Source organism: Eumetopias jubatus, unplaced genomic scaffold (assembly GCF_037043125.1).
Source record: "Eumetopias jubatus isolate StellerSeaLion01/CBP00866 unplaced genomic scaffold, mEumJub1_p1.0 scaffold_10, whole genome shotgun sequence".
NCBI classification, from domain to species: domain Eukaryota; kingdom Metazoa; phylum Chordata; class Mammalia; order Carnivora; family Otariidae; genus Eumetopias; species Eumetopias jubatus.
The window spans coordinates 38,478,053-38,499,494 of NW_028274816.1; the positions used below are offsets into that span (position 1 = coordinate 38,478,053).

Genomic DNA, 21,442 nt, shown 5'->3' on the forward strand with positions numbered 1-21,442 from the left:
CTGCGTCTTCTGCTGTGGTCACTCGTCCGGGCGTGGTCACTCGTCCAGACATGGTCACTCGTCCGGGCGTGGTCACTCGTCCAGGCGTGGTCATTCGTCTGGGCGTGGTCTCAGTGGCAGGAATGTCTGTGTCAGGCAGCTGATGAGCCTCTGAAAATGCATGTCTTGCTGCCGCCATGTGTCTCCCCTCCTGCAAGCACTGACCATTTCAGAAGACCCTTCGGACCTGCCAGCAACCGGATAGCCCTACAGCCAGCTGGTGTCAACGGCCCCACCCATCTCTGGCACAGTCAATCATCAAACCATTGACCACCCAAGCCCATCGGGTCTTCCCCCCAAGAGGTCTGGGTTTGGGACTCAGGGCTTTTCCTGGGGGTTTATGCCAAAGGCCTAATGAACAAGTCAGAACACTGGTTGGACATTTTGGTCTTCGTCTGATTTCTTCATGTAGATAATATGCAACCGGTGCTGGGCTCTGTCCTGCACCTCCTTGCACAGGCTTGTTTGGGAGGTGGCCCCCACCTTATTTAAGGGATATTAGTTGAATTGTGTCCCCCTAAAACAACAGAGAGAAGTCCTACCCACCCCCCCCAGGTCCTCAGAACGTGGCCTCATTTGGAAATAGGTGATTGCAGAGGTAACTAAGGAAGATGAAGTCATCCCGCAGCAGGGTGTCCCCAGCCCAGTGGGACTGTGTCCCTACAGGAAGACGGCACGTGAAGACCGGACACAGTGACAGTGGAGAATGGCCAAGGACCACGGGTGACCAGAGGCAGGAAGAGGGAGGACAGGTCCTCCCCACCCGGCTTCGGAGGACACATGGCTCTCATTTTGGACTCTGGGCTCCAGAGCGCTGTGAGAATAAACTTCTGGTGTGGAGAGCCCCCAGCGTGTTGTGCTTTGTTGTAATAAGCCCTAAGCCGGTCCTGAGATGTTATAGAAAGGGTGGGCACCTGTGCCCAGGCCCCTTCTCGGACCTGGCCAGTCGTGTCGGCCTGTCAAGGGCACAGGTAGAGCTCGCCCAGCTTGTCTGCGTGACATTCCCCCGGAGTCCCCATCTCACTGAGCACCCGTGGGTCCCTGCGTGTGCAGCTCCGCGGGGGGCCTGGCTCTCCCTGTGGGCACGTCTGAGCCGAGGGGGCCAAAGGCTCCAGCAGCTGGGAGAGCACGTCCGTGTAGAATCATCTTCTGGTGGAAGGAGGGACAGATGGACCGAGGCAGTGCTGTGCCAGGCAGCCTCCTTGACGGGGACCTGCACGCACAGATGTGAGCCTGCAGGGTCTCCTCCCGCCTCAGACTGGCCACCTCCAGGCCATCTCACACCCTGAGTTTGCCTCGCTCACGGAGCACAGGGGAAGGAGGTAGTTCCCAGTGGTCAGCCTGCCTCCTGCGGCCAGCTCAAGCCCACAAGAAGGAAGTGCAGGAAGAGCCGTCCTGTTCCCATCGCTAGTCCCATCCTGAGTGGACACAGACAGTGGCAGGGAGGTCTGGGCTGCCTCTGCCCCCCACCCCCGGGCAGCTGGGAGGGGTGGGGCAGCCTCGGGATGAGGTCCTGCCCCCGCTGGGCCCCAACACCGCCCTGGCTCCCTGAGGCCCCGGGGGCAGCACCTGCCTGCTGGGGGTCTGACCCCAGACATTTCCACCCTGTCCACGTAGCAGTGTGGCCCACACACGCATCTGTGTCACCGTACTCGGCCCTTTGGAGGTTCTAGAAGTGAGTGGGGCGTGTAAAAAGGAAAACGCCAATCAAAAGTGTAGCTCTCACACCTTGAGGCCAAGGAGGAACGATCGGAGCTGCAAGGGGTTCGCGGGGGGTGGCTCCCTCCACCTTCTTCCCCCGACCTCCGCCCCAGACTTCTAGGCCAGCAGAGCGAACCCTGTCCTCTGAGCCGTGCATCAATGCCTTGACCTTACCCTTGACCCCCCACGTTCTCTGGCCCCCACAGCCAGGGGGCCAGAAATCACAGTGCAAATGTCTCCAGCATCCAATGCTTCCAGCCCCTGCTGCCGACGTGGTTCACCATTGGGTCTGTGTCTGGAACATGAGTGACACGGAGCCCTGGTCACCTCTAGCGTATTCCACACTTGCTTATTACATCCCGTCTCTGCACTACCTTCCCCGCTGATGCACGCCCCACTGGGGCCAGACCCTGTGCACTTTGCTGTTTTGTTCACGGACATATCCCGACTGTCTTGCACACTAACTAGTACACACTGGCTGGAGGTGTTTGATAAATGGTTGTTGGATGTTAATTGCAGGGAAGCTGTGTGTTTCCTTATGGAATCGCGGATACAGATGTAAAGCCTGAGCTATACACCTGCTGTTTGATGTCTGTATCTTTGATTTGTGTTTATATGTTCAGGGACCTGGAACACCTGTAGGGCGGCCCCCTCTGAATTTCCAGAATTTAGTAAAAGGATCAGAAGATTTCACTTTACTTTAAAATAGTTTCCCTATTTCAATGCTACTAAGAAAAAAAAAATTCCCAAACTGACACAGGAAATTCTGATACAGTATAATCTTGACATTGAAAAAATACACAGCCTTAATCTTCAGTGCAACAGTCGGTGAACGTATCTTAAGTATGACGGAAACAGAAGAGCTTTTTTCCTGTTGACATCCATTCTAACATTTCCATGGACTTGGGGCCAGGCATCTCACTGCTTAGCAGCCAACGTGGGCGCCGAGTCGCGTATTAGTCAATGCACAGACAGGCTGACTCTCACACTGAACTTGCTCCCACCTTGCCCTGGATTATCGGGGGAACTCATCCTACATCCTACAACCTGGCACTAAGCAGTGCCAGAGCTGAGGTGTGCCCCTTGCGAGTAGCTCTTATAAACCTGCAGAGTCTGGAGACACCTACACTCTTGGCAGCCAGGGCTTTCAGAGCTGCTCACGCAGACCCCGTGGCTCTTCCTCTGTGTTTTGGGCACAGTGGCTGCTGAGCCAAGGCCACACACACCAGGTCAGGTACAGGACTCAGAGCAGAAAGGTAGATTTGGGGAGGTGAGAATTCAGTTCCATTCTTCAGAAATCTCCGGGAGGATAATGTTCACCACCCTACACAACACTTTCTATGGTGAGGGCCAAACACCTAGGCTACTTCATGCTGTCCATGTCTGTTCCATGCTGCTCCATGATGCTCCTAGCTGCTCTGTGGTGCTCCATGCTGTTTATGCTGTTCTATGCTGTTCCATGTCTGTTCCATGTCTGTTCCATGTTGCTCCATGTCTGTTCCATGCTGTTCCATGCTGCTCCGTGTCTGTTCCATGTTGCTCCACGTCTGCTCCATGCTGTTCCATGCTGCTCCGTGTCTATTCCATGCTGCTCCATGCTGTTCCATGCTGCTCTGTATCTGTTCCATGCTGTTCCACAGCTTCTCCATGCTGTTCCATGCTTCTTCATGCTCTCCCTCACTTGCTTTCACACACATCAATAGGACATGCAGTAGCACAGAGAGGGTCAGTTCTCTGGGGAGGTGCCGAGGAAAGAATCACTGCGGAGGAGGCACTTGGGCTGAGCCTTGCATGATAGAAGTTTATGAGCAGAACCAGGAGGGGAAGGGCATTCCCAGGAGAGGGAACAGCATGACCCAAGGCCTGAGGCAAGAGCACGCCTGGCTGACTTGGAGAGGGCAGGTAGTACCTGAGCGTTACGGGTCGGAGTACCTCACTCAGTTTCCGCAGACGAGTGTCTGTTCTGGGCTGCAAGTCAGCAGGTAGATGAGGACACCACCCTTGCAGGGAAGCAAGCCGTGGGCCAGGGACAGGATGAGTGCCCTGTCCAAGCACAGGGCTGGAGGGCTGCAGGGAGGGGGACAGAGAAGGGGGCTCACTAACACAGCTGTGGGGCAGCAGTGCCGGCAGGGGGGACCCCGCACTCAGAGGCCACCGCGGAAGGGAGCTTGACCTGCAGGCGTGGTAGGAGAAGAGTGGGTTAGGCGGGGGCAGGGAGAGCTGGAAAGAAGGGGGGTCCTCAAGAGGCTAGTGGTGCAATCCAGCTGGGGCGCGGCAGAGACCACGGAGGACAGCGAACGGATCTACAGCACGTGACGGACTAGGGCTGCCACCAACAGGATCCACGGCTGTCTGGGATGCGGGGAGCAAGGGGCAGGAGCTCTGAGGGGCTCCTCAAGGCTGGCCTTAGCACTGGGGGGGAGAGGTGCCATTTACTGAGATGGCGTTGGTGGGCGCCTTCTGGCAGGAGGCCAAGCGCACAGGACGAGGAACCCTGGTGAAGGCCGAGGGCTCGGGGGGGTCTCGTGTTCCCGGTGTTTCTGCGGAGAGGTGGGGGAGCAGAGGGCAGCGGGCGGGAGAGCGGGGTGTCCAGGCCGGGGAGACGTGGGGTGAGAGGGGCCCAGACTCCTGGCTGGTGCAGACTGGGTGGGGGGGTGGGAAGGTGGGCAGGGGCAGTCCGCGAAAGGAGTGGCAGCGGGTCTTGTCCCCAGGGGCAGCCCGGAGGGGATTCAGTCAGCCCTGCGGCCCGCCAGGAGAGAGCCTCCCTGGTTCTCGAGTTAGGAAGGGGAGGGGAGGGAGGAAGGGACAGCAATTTGCCAGGAACCAGGCACTTCTTACACATTTGTATTTTAAAAAATGAGAAAATAACATAAAAGTACAGGGAGGAGGCTTTGAGCTTTCAAGTTTGGGCCAGAGTTTCCACAATAGGGTCCTCAGCCACAATTGCACCACACTGAGAGCCGGTCCCACAAACCCGCGGACCTTGACCTCTGCATCTGGCGGCCATTCAGGACAGGGAGTGGGAGCATCTGTGTTTGTTTTTTGTACCATTGCTTTGAGGGCTGAGAGCCACGTCTTTCCTCTTGGGGTGTTTGTGGTTTCAGTGCAACGCATCCAGGCTCGGTGTGGCTCCCGGGAGGGTCTCAGTGTCCCAGGGTTAACGCCGGCTTTTAAAAATAACTGACAAAAGAAAACACCTACCAGGAGACTTTCAAAGGCGTCCGTGCCCTCAGAGGAAAGGCTTACATCAGCATGAAACACGAGGTTGAAAGTTCTCCCACCTGCTCCTGGAATTCTGGTTGGGACACGGTGTTACCGCGTGCCGGGTAGAACCGAGCCCAGGCTCTGCTCTTCCTCTTGCAAGGCCCCTCTGCACCCCTGGGCCTTTCTCTGCCCCCAAAGTCCCCGTGGAAAGGGACGGCGCAGAGAGCCCATTCTCCAATTCCCCACATGCCTTCATTATCTGCAAGTGTGATTCTCAGAAACTGCGGGACGTCTGAGCGGTCGCCTCTTTGGCTGGAAGCGTCCATCCAAATGTGACAGCAGGGTCTGACGGCACGAGAGTTTTCACTGAACGGTACAGTTCAGGGCTTGATCATTCCGATGGGAGGCGGCCCTTTTTCTTGTCTTTAACTGCACACATCAGAGGAGGCAAGAGCCCAGCCCCGCCCGGGGCCCTGGCGGACCACCTCCCGTCAGAGAGCGGCTCTCTCTCCCATCTCCGCCTCTTCCTGGGTGAGTCGTCATCTCTCAAGTGAGCCTCAGTTTCCCCATTAAAACCTGGAGGCTGTTTCCCAGAACGTCCATAGAGCTTGTTAAAACAGCTAAGTGGGATGGCCGGGGTCTTGTCCCTAGCCACCCAAGCCAGTCACTTGGGAAGCTTTCTCAAACACCGCTCCCCAGAGCAAGGGAACCACAAGCTTTGGGGGTGAGGGCTGGGCCCACGTGATCGGACACGTGCTCTGCTGTTCAGTAAACTCCTCTTAATTATGAATGAAGTGACCGGAGACATGAGCTTAGACATGGAACAGAAACATGTCCATTTTGGTGAGTTCCTCTTTGGATATCTCTTCTGACGGCTTCAAGCCAATCCTCTCAGCTAGCATCACGACCAAACTCAGCCCTCTTAAGCGTCAAAACATGTTTATTTTAAGGCATTTCTGTTGCAAACGAACGACCTGTGGCCTGATCAGTACAGAGCCGCCTTCCCTCGGAGGCGCCAGTCACCTACTGGTATAGCAAGTTCGTGATGCCCACAGAAGTGATGGACTTGACATCCCAGGTGGCCTCGTGTCCTGTCTGCAGGGCCTCAGAAACCTCAGCTCTCAAGTGGGCCGTCAAGTAATATACCTGCTCCGGTCCCGTTAGAGAGCTATGCTGTCCAACATGGCGGCCCCTGGCCAGTCATGGGTGGCATTTGAATGCAAGCAATTAAAATCATGTACCGTTACAATTCCGTTCCTCAATTGCACTTAACCCAGTGTAAGTGCTCAATGGCCATGTGTATCCAAGAGCTGCCATATAGGACAATGCTATTCTGGAACATCCCAGAAAGTGCTAGAGGACAGCACAGTTCTAGAACATTCCGCCATTACAGAAAGGGCTATTGGACAGTGCAGCTCTGGAGCATTTTCAACACCCCTCCCTCCCACCCCTGCCTTCCCCCAGTACCTTTCCCAATCCATCCCCTCCCCCACCACCTCAAGAGGAGACCAGGCTCAGTGCGGTTTTGTGCCTACAGTGTGGACGGCTGCATAATGGCCCAAGGTGTCCTTGTCCTCATCCTCGGGACCTGTGGATATGTGACCTCACATGGCAAAGGGACTTTGCAGATGGGATGAAGGATCTGGAGGTGAGGAGATGAGCCTGGACGATGCGGGTGGGCCCCGTGGACTCACAAGGTCCTTGTAAGAGGGAGGGCGAGGGTCCAAGTCAGAGGGACGCTGTGGTGATGGAGGCAGAGGCTCGTGGCAGTGACATCTTTGAAGGTGGTCTTAGGAGGGGCCCTGAGCCAAGGGACGGGGGCGCCTCTAGCCGTTGGGGAAGCCTGGAAACAGCCAGAAGCCTCCAGCGGGAGCCAGCCTGCCCGCACCCTGACTGTCGCTCCCTGAGACCCGTGTCTGCCCTCTGTCCTCCAGACTGTAAGGCAACAAATGCATATTGTTGGAAGCCACTGAGTCTGGGGCAACTGGTACGACCACCACAGGACACTCTCCCTGTGCACGAAAGCCCACCTCACTCAAGACTCAGGCGTCGTGACACTGCCCCAGAAGACAAGAAATATTTTTGGTCTGAACCAGACTTTACACTATCCGCTTCTCCTCGATGTCCTCCCCCAGCTTCGCACCCAGGCGAACAGCCAGGCCCCCCACCCATCACCGGCACACCCAAGCTTGCTGGAATGGAGGTGCCTCCGTGGGCTCTGTGGGCGCCCTGGAGGGCCTGTGGGGCTGCATCTGGACGAGGCATTGTAACAGCTCACCGTGAGGGTGAGCTTTCCCAGCAAAGATGGTGTGTAAGGAAGTCGGGGTGCTTTCTCTGCAGTGGAGGCCAGAGCCTCGAATCGCCCAAAGCCAGACTGCAAATTGTGGAAACACCACGGGAGGCTCTGAGATTGGGGAAAAATAAAAATCTCTGCCAAGACAAACCACATCCGTATCATATGTTCTCTTTGATTTGAGATGCTATTTGTGGACTGTAGGGAGTCTATTTATTCTTTATCTCCCCGAAATGAAATGGAGGGTTTTTTTTGTTTGTTTGTTTGTTTGTTTTTGTTTTGTTTTTGCTGTACCTCGGTGGATTCCATATTTTCCGCGTGGGGAAGGGGCCGTGGTCTGTCTGTCCATCCCCGGACTCTGAATGCCCGACACAGGCAGGCCGTCTCCGCATTCTTGACATTTCCAGAGAAAAAGATAATCTTAGTTTTTAAAATGTAAACAAGTAATATCTACTTACTTTGCGGGGGGAAGACCATTTAGGGAAGGAAGAGGAAGAAAACATGCAATGCTTATGTGCCACGTCTCACTGTGCGCCGGGCAGAAAGGTAATGTTGGGAGACAACACGATGGGTTGTTCGTAGCTTTGCATCACTACCAGAGGGGAATATTCGTGATGCTGTGAGAATAAAAATGCTATTATCAATCAGGATGTTCCTCAGCCTCACAAAGGAAGAAAGCTCTAACACCAGCTTTAGGATGGGTGAACGTCGGGGACGTGGCGCTAAGTGAAAGAAGCCAGTCACAAAAGCCCAAATATTATAACGGTTCCACTTATGTTTTATTGTAGCGCAGTCAAAATCGCGGAGACAGACCCTTGAAGCAGGGCTGCCGGGGGCTGGGGGCGGGCGTGGGCAGGGAGCGCGCACTGGGGGTGGGGGTGGGGTGGCGGGCAGAGTTCCAGTTCTGCAAGATTCAGAGAGCTCTGGGGCCGAGCGGTGGGACGGCTGCACACCATCACGAACGCAATAAATGCCACAGACGCGTTCACTTGGAAATGGGCAAAATGGTAATTTATGTGGTGTGTGTTTCATTACAATTAAAAAAAAAAAAAAAAAAGCAGAACGACCACAACTAAACGGCACCGGGTCCTGAGCACACATTGGAAACCCCCTTGGCCATGAAGCCGGAGCGGGGGCTCGAGCCGGGGATCGCAGGCGGCCTCAGGGGCCGGGACGGGCCCGGAAGCCGCGGTTTCCCGCCAGCCCCCCGACACCTTCAAACTGGGCTGCTAGAACTGTGAAGGAACACATTGCTCTTGGGTTAGCCCCTCCAGTCTGTGGTCATCTGTCACAGCAGCCCCAGGACGCTGAGACGCCCAGGAGTCTGGAGGCAGGGAAGACGCACGTGGGTCCCCGTCCCTCGGGAAGCATGCGGGGGCCATGGGTGTGGAGAGACAGAGGGCGCCTGTCTGAGACAAGGAAGCGTGGGCGGGTGGCCCGGGTCAGCGGGGGCTTGCTCGGGCGCTGCCATGGGCGCCGAGATACCCCGTGTCCCCACATTTCCGTTCCCTACCCTACTGAGGCTTCTTTGAAGTAGTTTCTTTTCCCCGCAACTGTAATGCACAATGACTGAAACAATGATCTCTTTCTCTCTTTTTAGTGTCAGAGGCGACATCCACTCGGATGCCCCCTTCCGCAGCCCGGAAGGATGAACGGAGCTTCCGGTTCATCAGGGGTTGAAGTGGACGGTAGTTGTCCACCATCGAATGCTCTTCTTCACCGAGCGCGGAAGACAGGAGCGTGCGAAAGGCAGCCAGCTGCAATGGAGAGCAACCAGAGTGGGCCGGGTGCAGGTACGGAGAGAACCAGCTCCCAGATGGCCCTCCTGCCGTGCGCACTCGCGCTCCGCCCCACCCCTGCCCACACACTGAATCAGGGATGGCTGCGCACGGCCAGCACAAGGTGGCGGAGGGGACGGCCAAGCTCGGTCAGAAGAGGCATCGAAGCTTCCGCCTTGGTTTCCAGCGTCCTTGCCCTGGAGAAGTCAGCCGCTGTGTAGTAAGGACTGCCAAGCGGCCTCCATGAGAGGAGCCGAGGCCCACGGCCAACAGCCAGCACCGGCCTGCCAGCCGCCGAGTGAGCCTCCAGCCTGGCTCAAGCTTTCAGAGCCCACAGGACTTCTGACTGCAACGCTGCGAGCGATCCCAAGCCAGAACCACCCCGTACTCTGACCCCCGGCAACGCAGGGGGATACTAACGGTGATCGTTTCCTTAAGCCTCTACCGTCGGGAGTTGCCATGCGGCAACAGTCAACGAACACCTATAACGTAAAACCTAAGCGAGTACATACAACAGGAAGTAACATTTGACTCGCTTCTCACTGAAGGAGCTAAAAGTCCATTTTTATCACCTCATTTGTTCTCCGAATACACTGAAGAGCTCTGCAAGGATCACTCCCATGTTCGATGACCTATGGAGCTGGGGTTGTGTCTACACAGTGACCATGTGTGGAGCAAGCTGGCAGCTGCCCCCAGAGTCATGGAGGGCACGGAGGACCCAGGCTCCCGGGGCTCAGGCACAGGATGTCCTGCACCTGCTGTTGGCTTGCTCAGGAAGGCAGCTTCTCTCCCCCCCTCCACCCCCCACCCCCCTCCACCCCCACCCCCCCGCAGCGGTGCATGCACCACCTCCCCAGTTCCTCTGCTCGGGGTAAGGGGCTTCTGCTCTGCATTGCTGTTTAATACTCACCCCCATCTTAAAAGAATTAGCTCGTGTTTCTATTTCCTCCCAGACGGCAGTGTGCAGAGACTGTTCTCGATGGACCTCATCACTGCATCTGCTGCTACCCTTCTCCCACCCTCTTCGGCAGCAATACCCGACATGCATGGGTGCTCATTACGTGTGTGCTGAGTGACCGGAGGGGTCTTGGTGACCAGGGGCCATTTTTCGACCAGGGTCCTCCGTGTGTTGCTAACAGTTCTGATTTGGGAGAAGAGTGCGTCGCTCGCTCTGCCTTCCAAAGCAAACAGCGTCATTCCACGACTTTTGCACGAGAGGATGTTTGCAGAATCACGAGGCCGGAGCCTCAGAAAGAGACTGGCAGGGGAGGCCCACCCTGCCTGGGGACAGGGGCCGTGGCTGCGAGCTTGCTGCGTGTCTGTCATCCCCAGACTCTGAATGCCTGACACAGACATGATGTCTCCGCATTCTTGAGATTTCCAGAGAAAAAGATACTCTAAGTTTTTTAAGTGTTAACAAGTAATATCTACTTACTCTGGGTGGGGAGGGGGAGGGGAAGACTATTTAGAAAAGGAAGAGGAAGGAAATTAGAAGGAGTGCAGGCATCCCTGGACACCCAGTGTTAAATTTCTGGTGTAAGTGTGTGTGCCAGACTAGGGCATTACTCTGTGAGCACTCGCTCGCCTCCTCCCCGCCCCGTGGGCCTCAGCCACTGGGACGTGTTGTGGCCAGCAGGTGAGAGCATGTGGGGTCTGCTGGTCTTTTGCATTTCTGTCATGCACCATGGACCCAGCCCTGGGCAGCCACTGGTCCAAGGAGCACAAGACAACCTGGGCCCGACCCAAACCCCAACCCCCTGCCATCCACAGCCAGCCCACAGACCCAAAGCAGGTAAAATAGATGCTCGTTAGGAGCCATTGAGTTTTGGGGTGGTTTGTTAACCCGCATTGCTGTAGCAATAGCTGACTGACCTAATTCTTCTGGAATTTTCTCTCAACATGTATAACTTAATACAGCCCGTGAGAGAAACTCTCAGCAAACTCAATTGTTTACTGTTCTATCATCCAAAGAAGGGGGGAAAAAACTCTAAAATCTCCTCCTCTCCTTCAGTGACCCTACTTCTTTCACGGCTTTGCAAAATTCATTGACGATACTCCTTTCTCGGCTAATTTGTTTACCTACAAATACCTACGGAGGTCCCATCATGGGGACCCACGTCCCAATTCTAACGTCACTTCTGTTCTTGCTAAAGTAACTTCAGCCCGACACACACAGCAGAGCAAAGCCCTGACCTTGTTCGGCCATTTGTCATCAGGGAGACTTGCTGCGCCTGCATTCGAAACCGCTGAAGATTAAGACAGAGCCGGTGTTACAGTTCGCCTAGCTCCTCTTTAGCTGGAGAATCCAAACCACACCGGACAACGAAACCCGTGACACACGCTCACAGTGTCTCGGTGGCCCTGAACAGGACTTGAGCCCTCAGTCCCTTCCCCCCACGCCGGTTCAGGCGCAGCTCACCTGGCTCTGAGCCACTTCGACAGGCTGCTTCTGGATGATCCAGGTGACCGACTCGCTGAGCGGAGGCGTGGTGAGGGAGCCCGGGTAGGTCCAGTAGTCCCGACAGGCAGGCAGGAGACGGGAGGGCTGGAAGGGGCCCACGGCAGCCCGTGCGCCCTGAGAGACCAAGACCGCAGGTGGCGTCGGGTCTCAGGCAGAGACGGTGGCGGTGGGGGGAGGGGAGGGGTGCTGGCAGGAAGGGGATGGTGCCCCATCTTTGTCCCAGCGACCAGGCCTTCATGGGACAAGTCTGGTCCTGGGATAAAGATGGTGAGGCTGCAGTTGTCATTTTGGAAGCAGTAAAGAAAATGTGACCCTCCCGGGCAGAGCAGGGATGCCCACCAAAGGCTTACACGTTTCCTTTCTGAGTTATTCGTGTTTGCATACCTCCGCTGTGAAAACATGACATTTTTGAAAACAATGGTAAAATAACCCACATAACATGAAATTGACCACCCTAACCATGTTTAAGCACAGAGTTCTGTGGCTCTAAGGACGTTCACGCGGTGCGACCACCACCACCATCCATCTCCAGGACGTTCCCGTCTTCCCGAGCAAACTCTGTCCTCATTAGGCACGCCCTCCCCTGCCCTACCCCCGGTGCCAGCACCGCCCCCCACCATCTACTTCCGGTCCCTGTGGATCTGAGTCCTCCGGGGACCTCTGTGAGCAGAACGGCGCAGCCTTGGTCCCCGCACAGCCCTCTCCAGGTCCATCACGCTGCGGCAGGTGTCAGAATAGCCTTCCGCACACTCCACCGCGTGGATCAACCGCATTTTGCTCATCCATTCATCCCAGAACAGACGCTTGCCCCTCTGGCCTATTGTGAGGGATGCTTTTGTGAACACGAGGCACCCATGTCTCTTCAGGACCTTGCTTTCAGTTACTTGGGGGACATATCCAGAAGGGCATGTACCGGATCCCACGGTAATTCTGTGTTTAAGTTTTGAGCAACCACCGGACTGTTTCCCGCAAGGGCTGCCCCAGAAAATATTACTCTTTCTAGACAGTTGGTGTTCTCTTTGAAGCAGGCCGCCCTGACCATTATGCCAGGATTCTCCTTCTCCGGACGCTGTTCTCGACCACCAGGCACCAAGCTCCCTGTGTGCTGCAGCCGAGGGGGGCTCGTGTCAGCGCCTCCCCCACGTGGGAGCCTCTGGTCAGAATCTGTGCCTATTGGCTTTCCCCAGCCTTCATCAAAGGATCGGGCACAGCTGCCTCTCTGCGTTCCGGGGGTCATGGATGGGGCACCTCCTTCATTCACTCACCCACAGCTACGTGGGGCACCCCTGACTCTATGCTGGGCACGGGGGGGCGGTGGCGGAGGAGACCGAGAGGACAAACTACCCACATGCACGGGACTCACTTTTTACCGGAGAAAAGCAGAGCACACGCAAAATAAGTAAGTGAAATGTCAAGTCGTTCCAACCACAGTAGGCATGATGGAGGAAATTTAAGTAGGGCAGTGGGGTCAGAGATGCTGGGGGGCGGTTAGCGGTTGGCGTGTTAAGAGGAGATGGTTCTCAAGGCCTCACAGAGGACACGTTTGAGTGAAGGCTTGGAAGGGGTAAAGGAAGAGGGCTGCGGGTTTCTAGGGGGAAGAGCCTTCCAGAGAGTGGGCAGAGCCAGTGCAAAGGCCCTGAGGCAGGGTGTGGCCTGAGGGCTTGAGGAATAGCACAGAGGCCACCTGGCTGGAAGGAGTGAGTGAGAAACCAAAGCAGTAAAGCGGTGGAGGGCAGGGAGCCTGCAGAAATGGACCCCCCCCCCCCCCCGCTTCTGCCCAGGACTAGGGAATCCCTGAAGAAATCCACCAGCAGGGGCAGGAGTCCCAGGGCTGCAATCTGGTTGCCACTCAGCACAGTGCCGGGTGAGGGAAGGGTGCAGACAAAGGAGGACCTATTGGTTCTCCAGCTGGGGGCCCTCCAGCAGGCTTTTGCTCAGTGACGGAAGGATCTCTTGGGGTCCCTTGGGTTGGCAGGCTCAGGACCATGGTCCCTGCTGCTCTGGAAAGCCAGGGAGACCAAGGCCGAGGGCACAGCCCTGGGAGCAACGCCACGCTAGCCAGCGCCGAGGTACCGGAGCTGTAGCCCCGGGCGGCACTGTGGGAGGGTGTCCAGGCACGGGGCGGACACACTTGTCCCCAGACCCTGCGTCTGAAGGCACAGTTCCTCTGTGGGGGGCGTGTCGGAACTCCCAGTCCCTCTCGAGGCTGATGACGTCACCCCGTGTGCTCTGGTGACGTCGTGAAGGAAGCAGGTCACAGGTGCACTTGGGACAAAATGCAAGAAGTGTGCAAGAAGCACCGTGGCAAATCCACACACCTCCCCCTCCCCCGAAGGGGCTTCCGAGGCTGTGACCGCGAGGTTTCAGATCCACCCACGAGAGGTGTCTCTACTTTATTAAAGAGGAACGTTGGGGTACGTAGACGTGACTTTCTCAAAGCGGTAGAGCCCAGACGCTGCGGGAGCCTGCCCCACCCCGAGGCCGGCTGTCCCTCCTTCCCTGGGGCTGCAGGGGTGGGGGTAAAGGCGGCGGCTTGTGTGGAGGGCCGGCTGGATGCACCCACCACCACTTTCCCGCCACTTAAAGTTTTGGGAGGATCCATGACGACACATGTTTCAGAACCGCAGAACGGTAGGCCACAGAGATGGTGTCTAACGTTGCCAATGTAAAGAATGGCTCCGGACGTTGGGGGCACCCAGCATGGGGCGCAGAGAAGGGCCACTGAGGCTAACGGGACCCCATCCCCCCGGCCCGGGAGGCACAGACGCCCACCCTGCAAGCTGGACCTTTTGTGTCCTAGGCGCTCACTCTTCTTTCTCAGGTTGGGAAGCTGAGGCCAAAGACGAGCGTCAGGCCCAGAAGCGAGGCCCAGGCACCTCCCCTGACACCCAGACGGCCCTGGGGAGCCAGACGCGCTCCAGAGCTTCCGCGGAAGGAAAACAGACCCCAGAGTAAACAGCCCCTCGCGGCCAGGTCCTTCCCTTCCCACCAAGAGGTGGAGGCCACACCGTGTGGGAGGTGGACGCCCGGGGAAAACATCCTCAGTTTACTCTGGCTGCAGACCAGTGGGGGAGAGGATGCTCCCAGCACCTTGACCTTGGGAAGTTCCTGAGCCTGTGGACGGGGCAGCAGGGGGTGATCTGGTCTTGGTCCCACGGGGCCAGCCCCAAGGTCAACATCAAAGGGAACACACCGCCCACATCAAACAGACCCCGTGAAGCCGCCGAGGAAGGGCTGGCCCCCTGCTTTCATCTGGAGCCACTTGGGCCATTGTTGCGACAGGTCTGGGCCCATCCGTCCACGTCCAGGGACCACCAGGACTCCTTGCATCCTGCAATTCTTTTGTTTGGTACTGAACAAATAAACTACATTTCTTGGGAATTTCCATGTGTCCATCAAAGTCCTTTCTCAGCTCATGTTGGAGGAAAGCTGCATTGTTGTCCTTGTCTTTTTGAGCTGAGCTTAGTGCAGCAAGGTGCACCAGGGGAGCCGAGCGAAGACGCCCTCGCGGAGGGCGAGCGGGTGGGCTGGACTTTCTTCCTACCCCCGGCCTCCCTGTTCTCCTGGGGTGGGGTGACCCTGAGATCCCGCACCGGGAGTGTGGCAGGTGGCATGTGTGTGGACACTCCTAAATGACAGATATTTACTACAGTCGGTTTTAAAACAAACATCATCCCTAGGAGATGTCATTGCCTGGGAGAAGTCTAAAGATTCTTTCAAGCTGATCGGTTTAAGGAAAAATACTACGTAACGAACAGTACCAGTGACAGGCGGACGTGGCAAACACCTTAAGATGCTGCCTGAGCGGCTGAATTTTGGGAAAGTCGGAGGGAGTCCAGCACCCCCACGGTACTGAGGAGGGAGGGGTCCACGGGGAGCAGGGACCCGCGGCCGTCCGGGAGTGAGCCCGCTGGGGACGCGCTGGAATCAGCCCCAGGGAGTCCCAGCCCCGGACCGGGGACTCAGACCCCCTCAGCCAGACCCTTCCACCCATTAGATCTTTTTGTTGTTGCCAACGAGTCATTAATCTAAGCTGTGCCCAGTGCAAACCACGCAGCTTACCTTATGCTTGATTTCCGGCAAGACTTCCACCAACTTCTGCAGTGCCTCGTGCCGGGCCCCCAGCTGCACGGCACAGACGGGAAAGGCCGGGGTGAGAAGGCAGCAGGCGGGAGGGCGAGCCCACTCCACGCTCCACGGACGGTGGTTCACCCGCTTCGCCGGGGGAGCCGCGCCCCAGCAAGCTTACCTTTAGAAACACGCCGATCACGGCCACGCCGTTCTCCCCCATTACGGCTTCTTTGTAATTTCGGTATCTCACCGAATTCCAGTGAACTAAATGCAGCTGAAAGAGAGAAGAAAGGAATTACATTGATCACGGTGCGGCAAGACATACAGCATCTGCTCCGGCTTCCGGGCCGGACCCAGCACCCATTGCCCGGTTTTACCGGATTCAGGTGTGCCGCCTGCCTGGGGCTCCCAAACTCGGAGAGAAGCCCAGACAGTAAGGGCCTGGGCGCTTCCGGCGGGAGGGAAAGGAGGCTCGGCTTCGCGGTGTGAAATAGGACTTGGTGGCGGGATGGTGTGCTCTCGCTCAGCAATCCTTGAGCCAGCTTGCCAGATCGGCACCCAGACACTCAGTTACATTTGAATTTCAGATAAACAACGCACAGTTTTTAATGTGAGTATGCCGTCCAAATTGCATTTTCCCCCCACGTCTGTCATTCTCCTCTGAACCTCATCTATGTCCCTATTTCGCGTCCCTCCTTGGGTTTTCCTAAGCCCAAACACGGCATCAGCATTGGCCAGCTGACAAGGATTTAAGTGAGGGGCAGAGGACGAGCCAGGGAAACAGGGGAGGCCAGGTGCCGGGGCCAGGCTTGGGTTCCGTGTGATGGGGGCTCGTGGTCCTGCCGAGGCTGAGCTTGGCCCAGACCCAGACCCAAGATGGGGCCTGGGTGTCCGCACATCAGTCCTTTTACGGGATGAGCTGTGCTACAGGCCTTTCTGAGCGGCGACCCAAGCCTCAAGTCCACACCGGCAGTCCAGAAAGCCCTCCAGCCTGTTGTGGTCAACGAGACCTTCCCCGTGCAGCTGCTGGGTTGTAGGGCTGGGGGGCCTCTGCCAAGGGTGTGGGGTCCACGTGTGCTACAGGTGACACCTCACTCCCAACAAACCCCAGTGCTCCCGGCCACGGGCACTGGGGCCAGCGAGGGTGGCCTGGCCTCTCCCGGCCCTTGCATGACTCACCTGGAATCCCCCCCCCTCCACTGCTGTCCCCGTGGAGTCACCCAGAAATCAAGACAGCCGGGCCCAGCGCCCCAGCTGCAGGCTGCTTCCTTCAGGGACCCCACCTTCGAACTGGATTTGCCTTCCAAACCCCCACAGGAAATGGAGGCTCCCTCATGGGCCAGAGGCACGGCCAGAACGGGCCCGGCAGCCCCTGCCTGGCTGACCCAGGGAGAGCCGCCGGGGGACCCAAGCTCCAGTCTTGTTTCTATGCAGCCACCTCTTCTGTGAAAGCATCTGCTCATGGAAAACCACGTGCAGACATACAGTTACCAAGACAGAAGGTATGCTGCCGGAGGAGAAAGAGCGTATCACAAGCCCCGCGCCTTCACTTTTGTGTTATTTGTAAACATGTGCACACTTATAACAACAGGTGTAACTTCCTGTTTATACACTGTCCCCAGAGGTCACCTCTGGGTGTGAGATTACAGGTGGTGTTCATGTTTTAGTTTGACTGGATCCTAGCTCTATTTTAACGGTAGCTTCCATAACAATGGCAGCGAAAAGTTAGGACAAAAATCGTCCATAACTTGAAATGCATCAGGAGGTCAGGTGGTCGGTGGGTGGACGGAGGGGCGGGTGGGTGGACAGAGGAGTGAGAAAGTGAATGTGGCAAACTGTTAACCATCACATCTGGGTGGCAGCCTCACAGGATGTCACGGAACAGTTCTTCCAGGGGTTTTTTTTTTTTGTATGTTGGAAAAATTTCATAATAAAATATTGGGAGAAGTCTATAAACACCACTTACTGCCCCCCCCGCCAAGCTGCAAACACCAACTCCTACATTTATCCCTACCGATTTTCTCTACAGAATCCCATTTTGGAATGATGCAAACATCTTGTCGCTTCAAGAAGATGATCTCTGTTGTAAGGATTTTCAGATCTCTGTCGAAGGCCCCGAGTTCCTCGAAGGACCGGAAGCTTCTAAGTCCATAATCGATCAGCAGCGGGCGCGTGGCTGAGGGAGTGGCTCTTGAATCCCAGCTGCTGACCTGGGCAAGTCCCAGAGACACTTAGAACCTCGGTCTCTCCTTCTGTTGGACGGAAGCGTGAACGGTACCCTGGTCTTAGGACAGCTGTGTGATTGAATGGGTAGGGCGACCCACGGCTCCGGTTTGAGCCCCGAGAGTCCAGTGTCCCGGGAATGCTCCCTTCCTGGGCAACCAGGCTGGCCGGTCACCCTACACGCCAGCCCAGGACGTAGAAAGCACCCACGACGTAGCTGCTGCTGGGATGGCGTCTACCGACCTCTGCCGGGTACACGTGGTCATCCACCGTGTGCTCTGAGCCCCGCTCGTTCGCCGCTCCCCAGTGGAAATGGAACTGCTTTAGTCTGTAGAGGTTTTCCAAGGGGCCACCGCTGATCCCTGGAAAACGAAACCAGAGGAACCCGTGTGTTAGTTTGTCTGTTTGTCGGACTGCCTTTTGCTGTGACAGCGTCTACCTACACGGAGGTCACTCAAGTGTCCTCCCGAGAGATCGACATCCTGCAGAAAAGGACAAACTGAAAGGCCGGCTCTTGTCTGTTCACCTCTGTCCCTGTACCCCTCTGGCCCCAGCGGACCTCAGCTGACCAGAGCGAGTGCAGAACTCAGCGCTGCCACCAGGTGGCGGCAGGGACTTCATCCCCTTTGGTGCCACAGGAAGGCATGCTGAGATGCATGCCCATCCTAGAAGGTTTCCAGGCTTTTCTTTAATTAAAAACAAAAAAAAAAAGATGTCTTTTGAATGAAAAAGTGGCAGCTTAAATTCCACCACCAAAGAATTCCATAAACTAATATGTAATGAGCGAGATGTTCACGTAAAGAAATTCCGAGAAACAGCACGCGGCCTTCCCCGTCAGCGCCAATCTGCATGCAGTCCCTGTTCCAGGTAGTCTCACTATACGACCGGGCTTTATTGGTGGACTCTTTTCTAAGTCACCCTGAGTCCCCGGCGCGGCCTCCCCGAGAGCTGTTAGCAGACAGGAGCGTCCATGATGGCGCACTAAAGGGCCCCGTCCCGAGTCCTGGGCGAGGGCTGAGAATTCCATGCACAAGGCTGGCCGAGCTCCGGCTGCACTTTGCTAACAGATTTCCATCAGTGTTGCTACGGATAGAAGGGTAACTGTGGTGCATCTTGCTTTTAACTGAAGTGTGAGCACACGGCTACTGGGCTGGGGGGCAGGTCAGGAGGCCCTCCTGCAGATGCCAGGGGTGGCCCAGCCCACATCAGCTCCTCTGGGTGACCAATGCTATTGACAACGTCAGAGGCCCCTGGCTGCTGGTGTTCTCGGTTCTGCTTTCGCCATGAAAAGTACAAGGAGCAGAAAGAGCTGAACGGTAAAGTCGAAAACAGATTGAGTTCACGATTCCCGCCCTTGACCAGCTCAAAGAGCTCCTCACTGCCTTTCTTCACTAGAAAATGAGGGTTGTTGGTCTAGAACCTCATTACGTTCTTGTCTAGTTGTAGAGTTCTACGGTTTTATGAGGTGATCGACTCTCCTGAGCGCACACATGTGAATTATACCTCAATTTTTAAAAATACACAGAGGGAAGCATATAAAAACGTCCTAAGTCCCAAAGCCCGAATCTACAGGTGGCCACAGCACGGGACCGTGGAGGAGTCGCTCTGCAGATGAGAAAGCCTCCCGGTGGGTTCGAATCACAAGGCTTTAATGGAGATTTTCTGTGGCTAAAATGACAAAGCAGGTTGGTTTTTTTCCCCTGGGAGGGGGAGGTGAACTTGAGCCCACTGGCCTTTGTAGTTTTGGGTTGCCTTGTAGCTTACCAGCAGACGGTGGGCAGTTTGCTGGTAATCCCAGCAACAGGAGCTAGGATTTGAGCCCAGGTCTGACACGAAAACCCACGCCTTTTCCACTTTATCCTTCCAAGCAGAAAACACAATTTCAGGAAGTTACAGGACCACGAACCCGGGCAGTGGAAATCTCTGTGCTTGCTCCTCCTGCCTGGCGCCCTCTATCCGTGGTGCAGAGGGGCTTTGTAGCGCTGGCCAACCAGGGGACTCGCTCTGCCAAAACGCACCCGTTCGTGACCAAGAGGCAAGCCTGAGGGGTGAGTGTGGCACTTAGAGTCTGAGCAACTTTCCTGCAGGAGGTGGCTGGGGCCCCGCGGCGGAGACGGTAACATGCTCACCCATGCAGGCCGACATCATCTTTTCTAGAACCAGAGCGCCAGAAGGCGGGAATGACGGGTAGGCCTGGACTTGCAGCTTACCTCTGCCTCACACTTGCCTCTCTGAGCCTCAGCCTCCCCACCCGTGCAGTGGGCGTTGGTGGGATAAATGGAGGTGGTGACGGGGAGTGTGCCTGGTGGAGGGTTGTCATGACGATAATCATGCTGGTAAACAAGGACTTGACTCCATCCGTTAAAAAACAATTACCAGCTAGAAGGTTCTTGCAGGCCCTTCCTGCTGAAGCGGGAATTAGAATTAGAATTCTCTGTAGGCACGTACATAAGGTCTCCGAAAGAGCGACAGCAGCTGTATGCAGCATAAATCCACCCCTGGCTGGACGTCCGCTAGAAGCCCGCCAAAAATGCCCTTGTAGAAAAATCTCCCGTGGTGCCAGGGATGGGAAGCGGCGGGGACGGGAGGGGCTTGTGGGCGCGCCCACTACTCCTTCCTTTGTAACTGGAGAGCTGCAAGGTCAGAAGCCTGTTCCAAGGTCACCCTCTGCACAGGACTGGGGCCCACAGACACGGCCCCGCGCTCTCCCCGACGTGAAGCTGCCCCTGAAGCTGCCTCCCACCAGCCAGACTCCAGCCCGTCTGCTTCTGCAGGAGAATGAAGCATGGAAGGCCATCCTTTGGAAACCTGGGGTTCTGGCCCACCTCAGAAATGAATGTTCCCGTTCAGCGGGGCCTCCAAGACACATGTCTTTTTCAGGGTGACATCTGGGCCTCTGTAAAGGAAGGACTCCATCCTGGGCCGGGACCGGGCAAGCTCCTAACACCACCTCCCCCACCCCAAGGCTGTGGCACCTCCCTAGCCTTATCATATGCAAACACAAACAAGGAGATAAGCAAAACTTGAGCTTTCTAGGACAACAAGTGAGGAGGAAGGAGGAAGTTTATAGCCTGGGCTGGGCTGGAACGGTGCCCTGGGGCAGGTCGGTGGAGACACTGACAAACCTGGACCTTTGGCTGATGCAGGCATGGCGCCCCTTTCAGCCTTTGAGTGCCCCCAGGAAGAGGGAAAGGGCAGGTCAGAAAGCATAGCTTCTATGTTCAGGAATGCCCTCAGTCACCCGGCGACCCCATCCCAGGCCTGCTCGAAGGTCCAGCCCCTCGGCTGGTGCAGCAGGGTTCCAGCCCGTGAGCCTTTCCTGCCGGGAAACTTAGGAACTCAACTTAAGGCTGCAGCCCTGGATCAAATAACCTCAAGGTGACTTTTCATAATGACACTGCAGTGCCAGGGTAGTTCTCTTTCATAAAACTATTTAAAAAGGCAAGCCTGATTCTGGAGAAGGGGGACTTCCACTTGCCAGGCCCCAGGCCCCAGACTCGGTCGCCAGGAGGGTGGGTGTGTCTCACCCAGCAGTCTCCCTGAGCAGGTGCATCGAGACATAACTGTGGAATTGCTGGAGCCACTGCCAGACCCTGCAAACGCCTGGAGGAATCGGACTCCACGGGGAAATTCGCTATCCCCAGGAACTGTTGTGTCTGTGCTTACAACAGT

At 56.3% G+C, this 21,442-nt stretch overlaps 1 protein-coding gene across 1 annotated transcript in view; it reads right to left on the reverse strand.

The window, feature by feature from the left end:
• Positions 1-3,677: 3,677 nt before the first annotated feature.
• CA5A (carbonic anhydrase 5A) overlaps positions 3,678-21,442 on the reverse strand; it is a 31,022-nt gene continuing 13,257 nt past the window's right edge. Inside the window, exons 3-10 of the mRNA XM_088026923.1 lie at positions 18,014-18,132; positions 15,726-15,821; positions 15,539-15,601; positions 11,435-11,590; positions 8,851-8,994; positions 7,223-7,318; positions 4,222-4,280; positions 3,678-3,807 (exon numbers count right to left, since the gene is read on the reverse strand). Coding sequence (XP_087883049.1) covers positions 3,678-3,807; positions 4,222-4,280; positions 7,223-7,318; positions 8,851-8,994; positions 11,435-11,590; positions 15,539-15,601; positions 15,726-15,821; positions 18,014-18,132 — 863 coding nt within the window. The remainder of the gene's footprint in view (positions 3,808-4,221; positions 4,281-7,222; positions 7,319-8,850; positions 8,995-11,434; positions 11,591-15,538; positions 15,602-15,725; positions 15,822-18,013; positions 18,133-21,442) is intronic.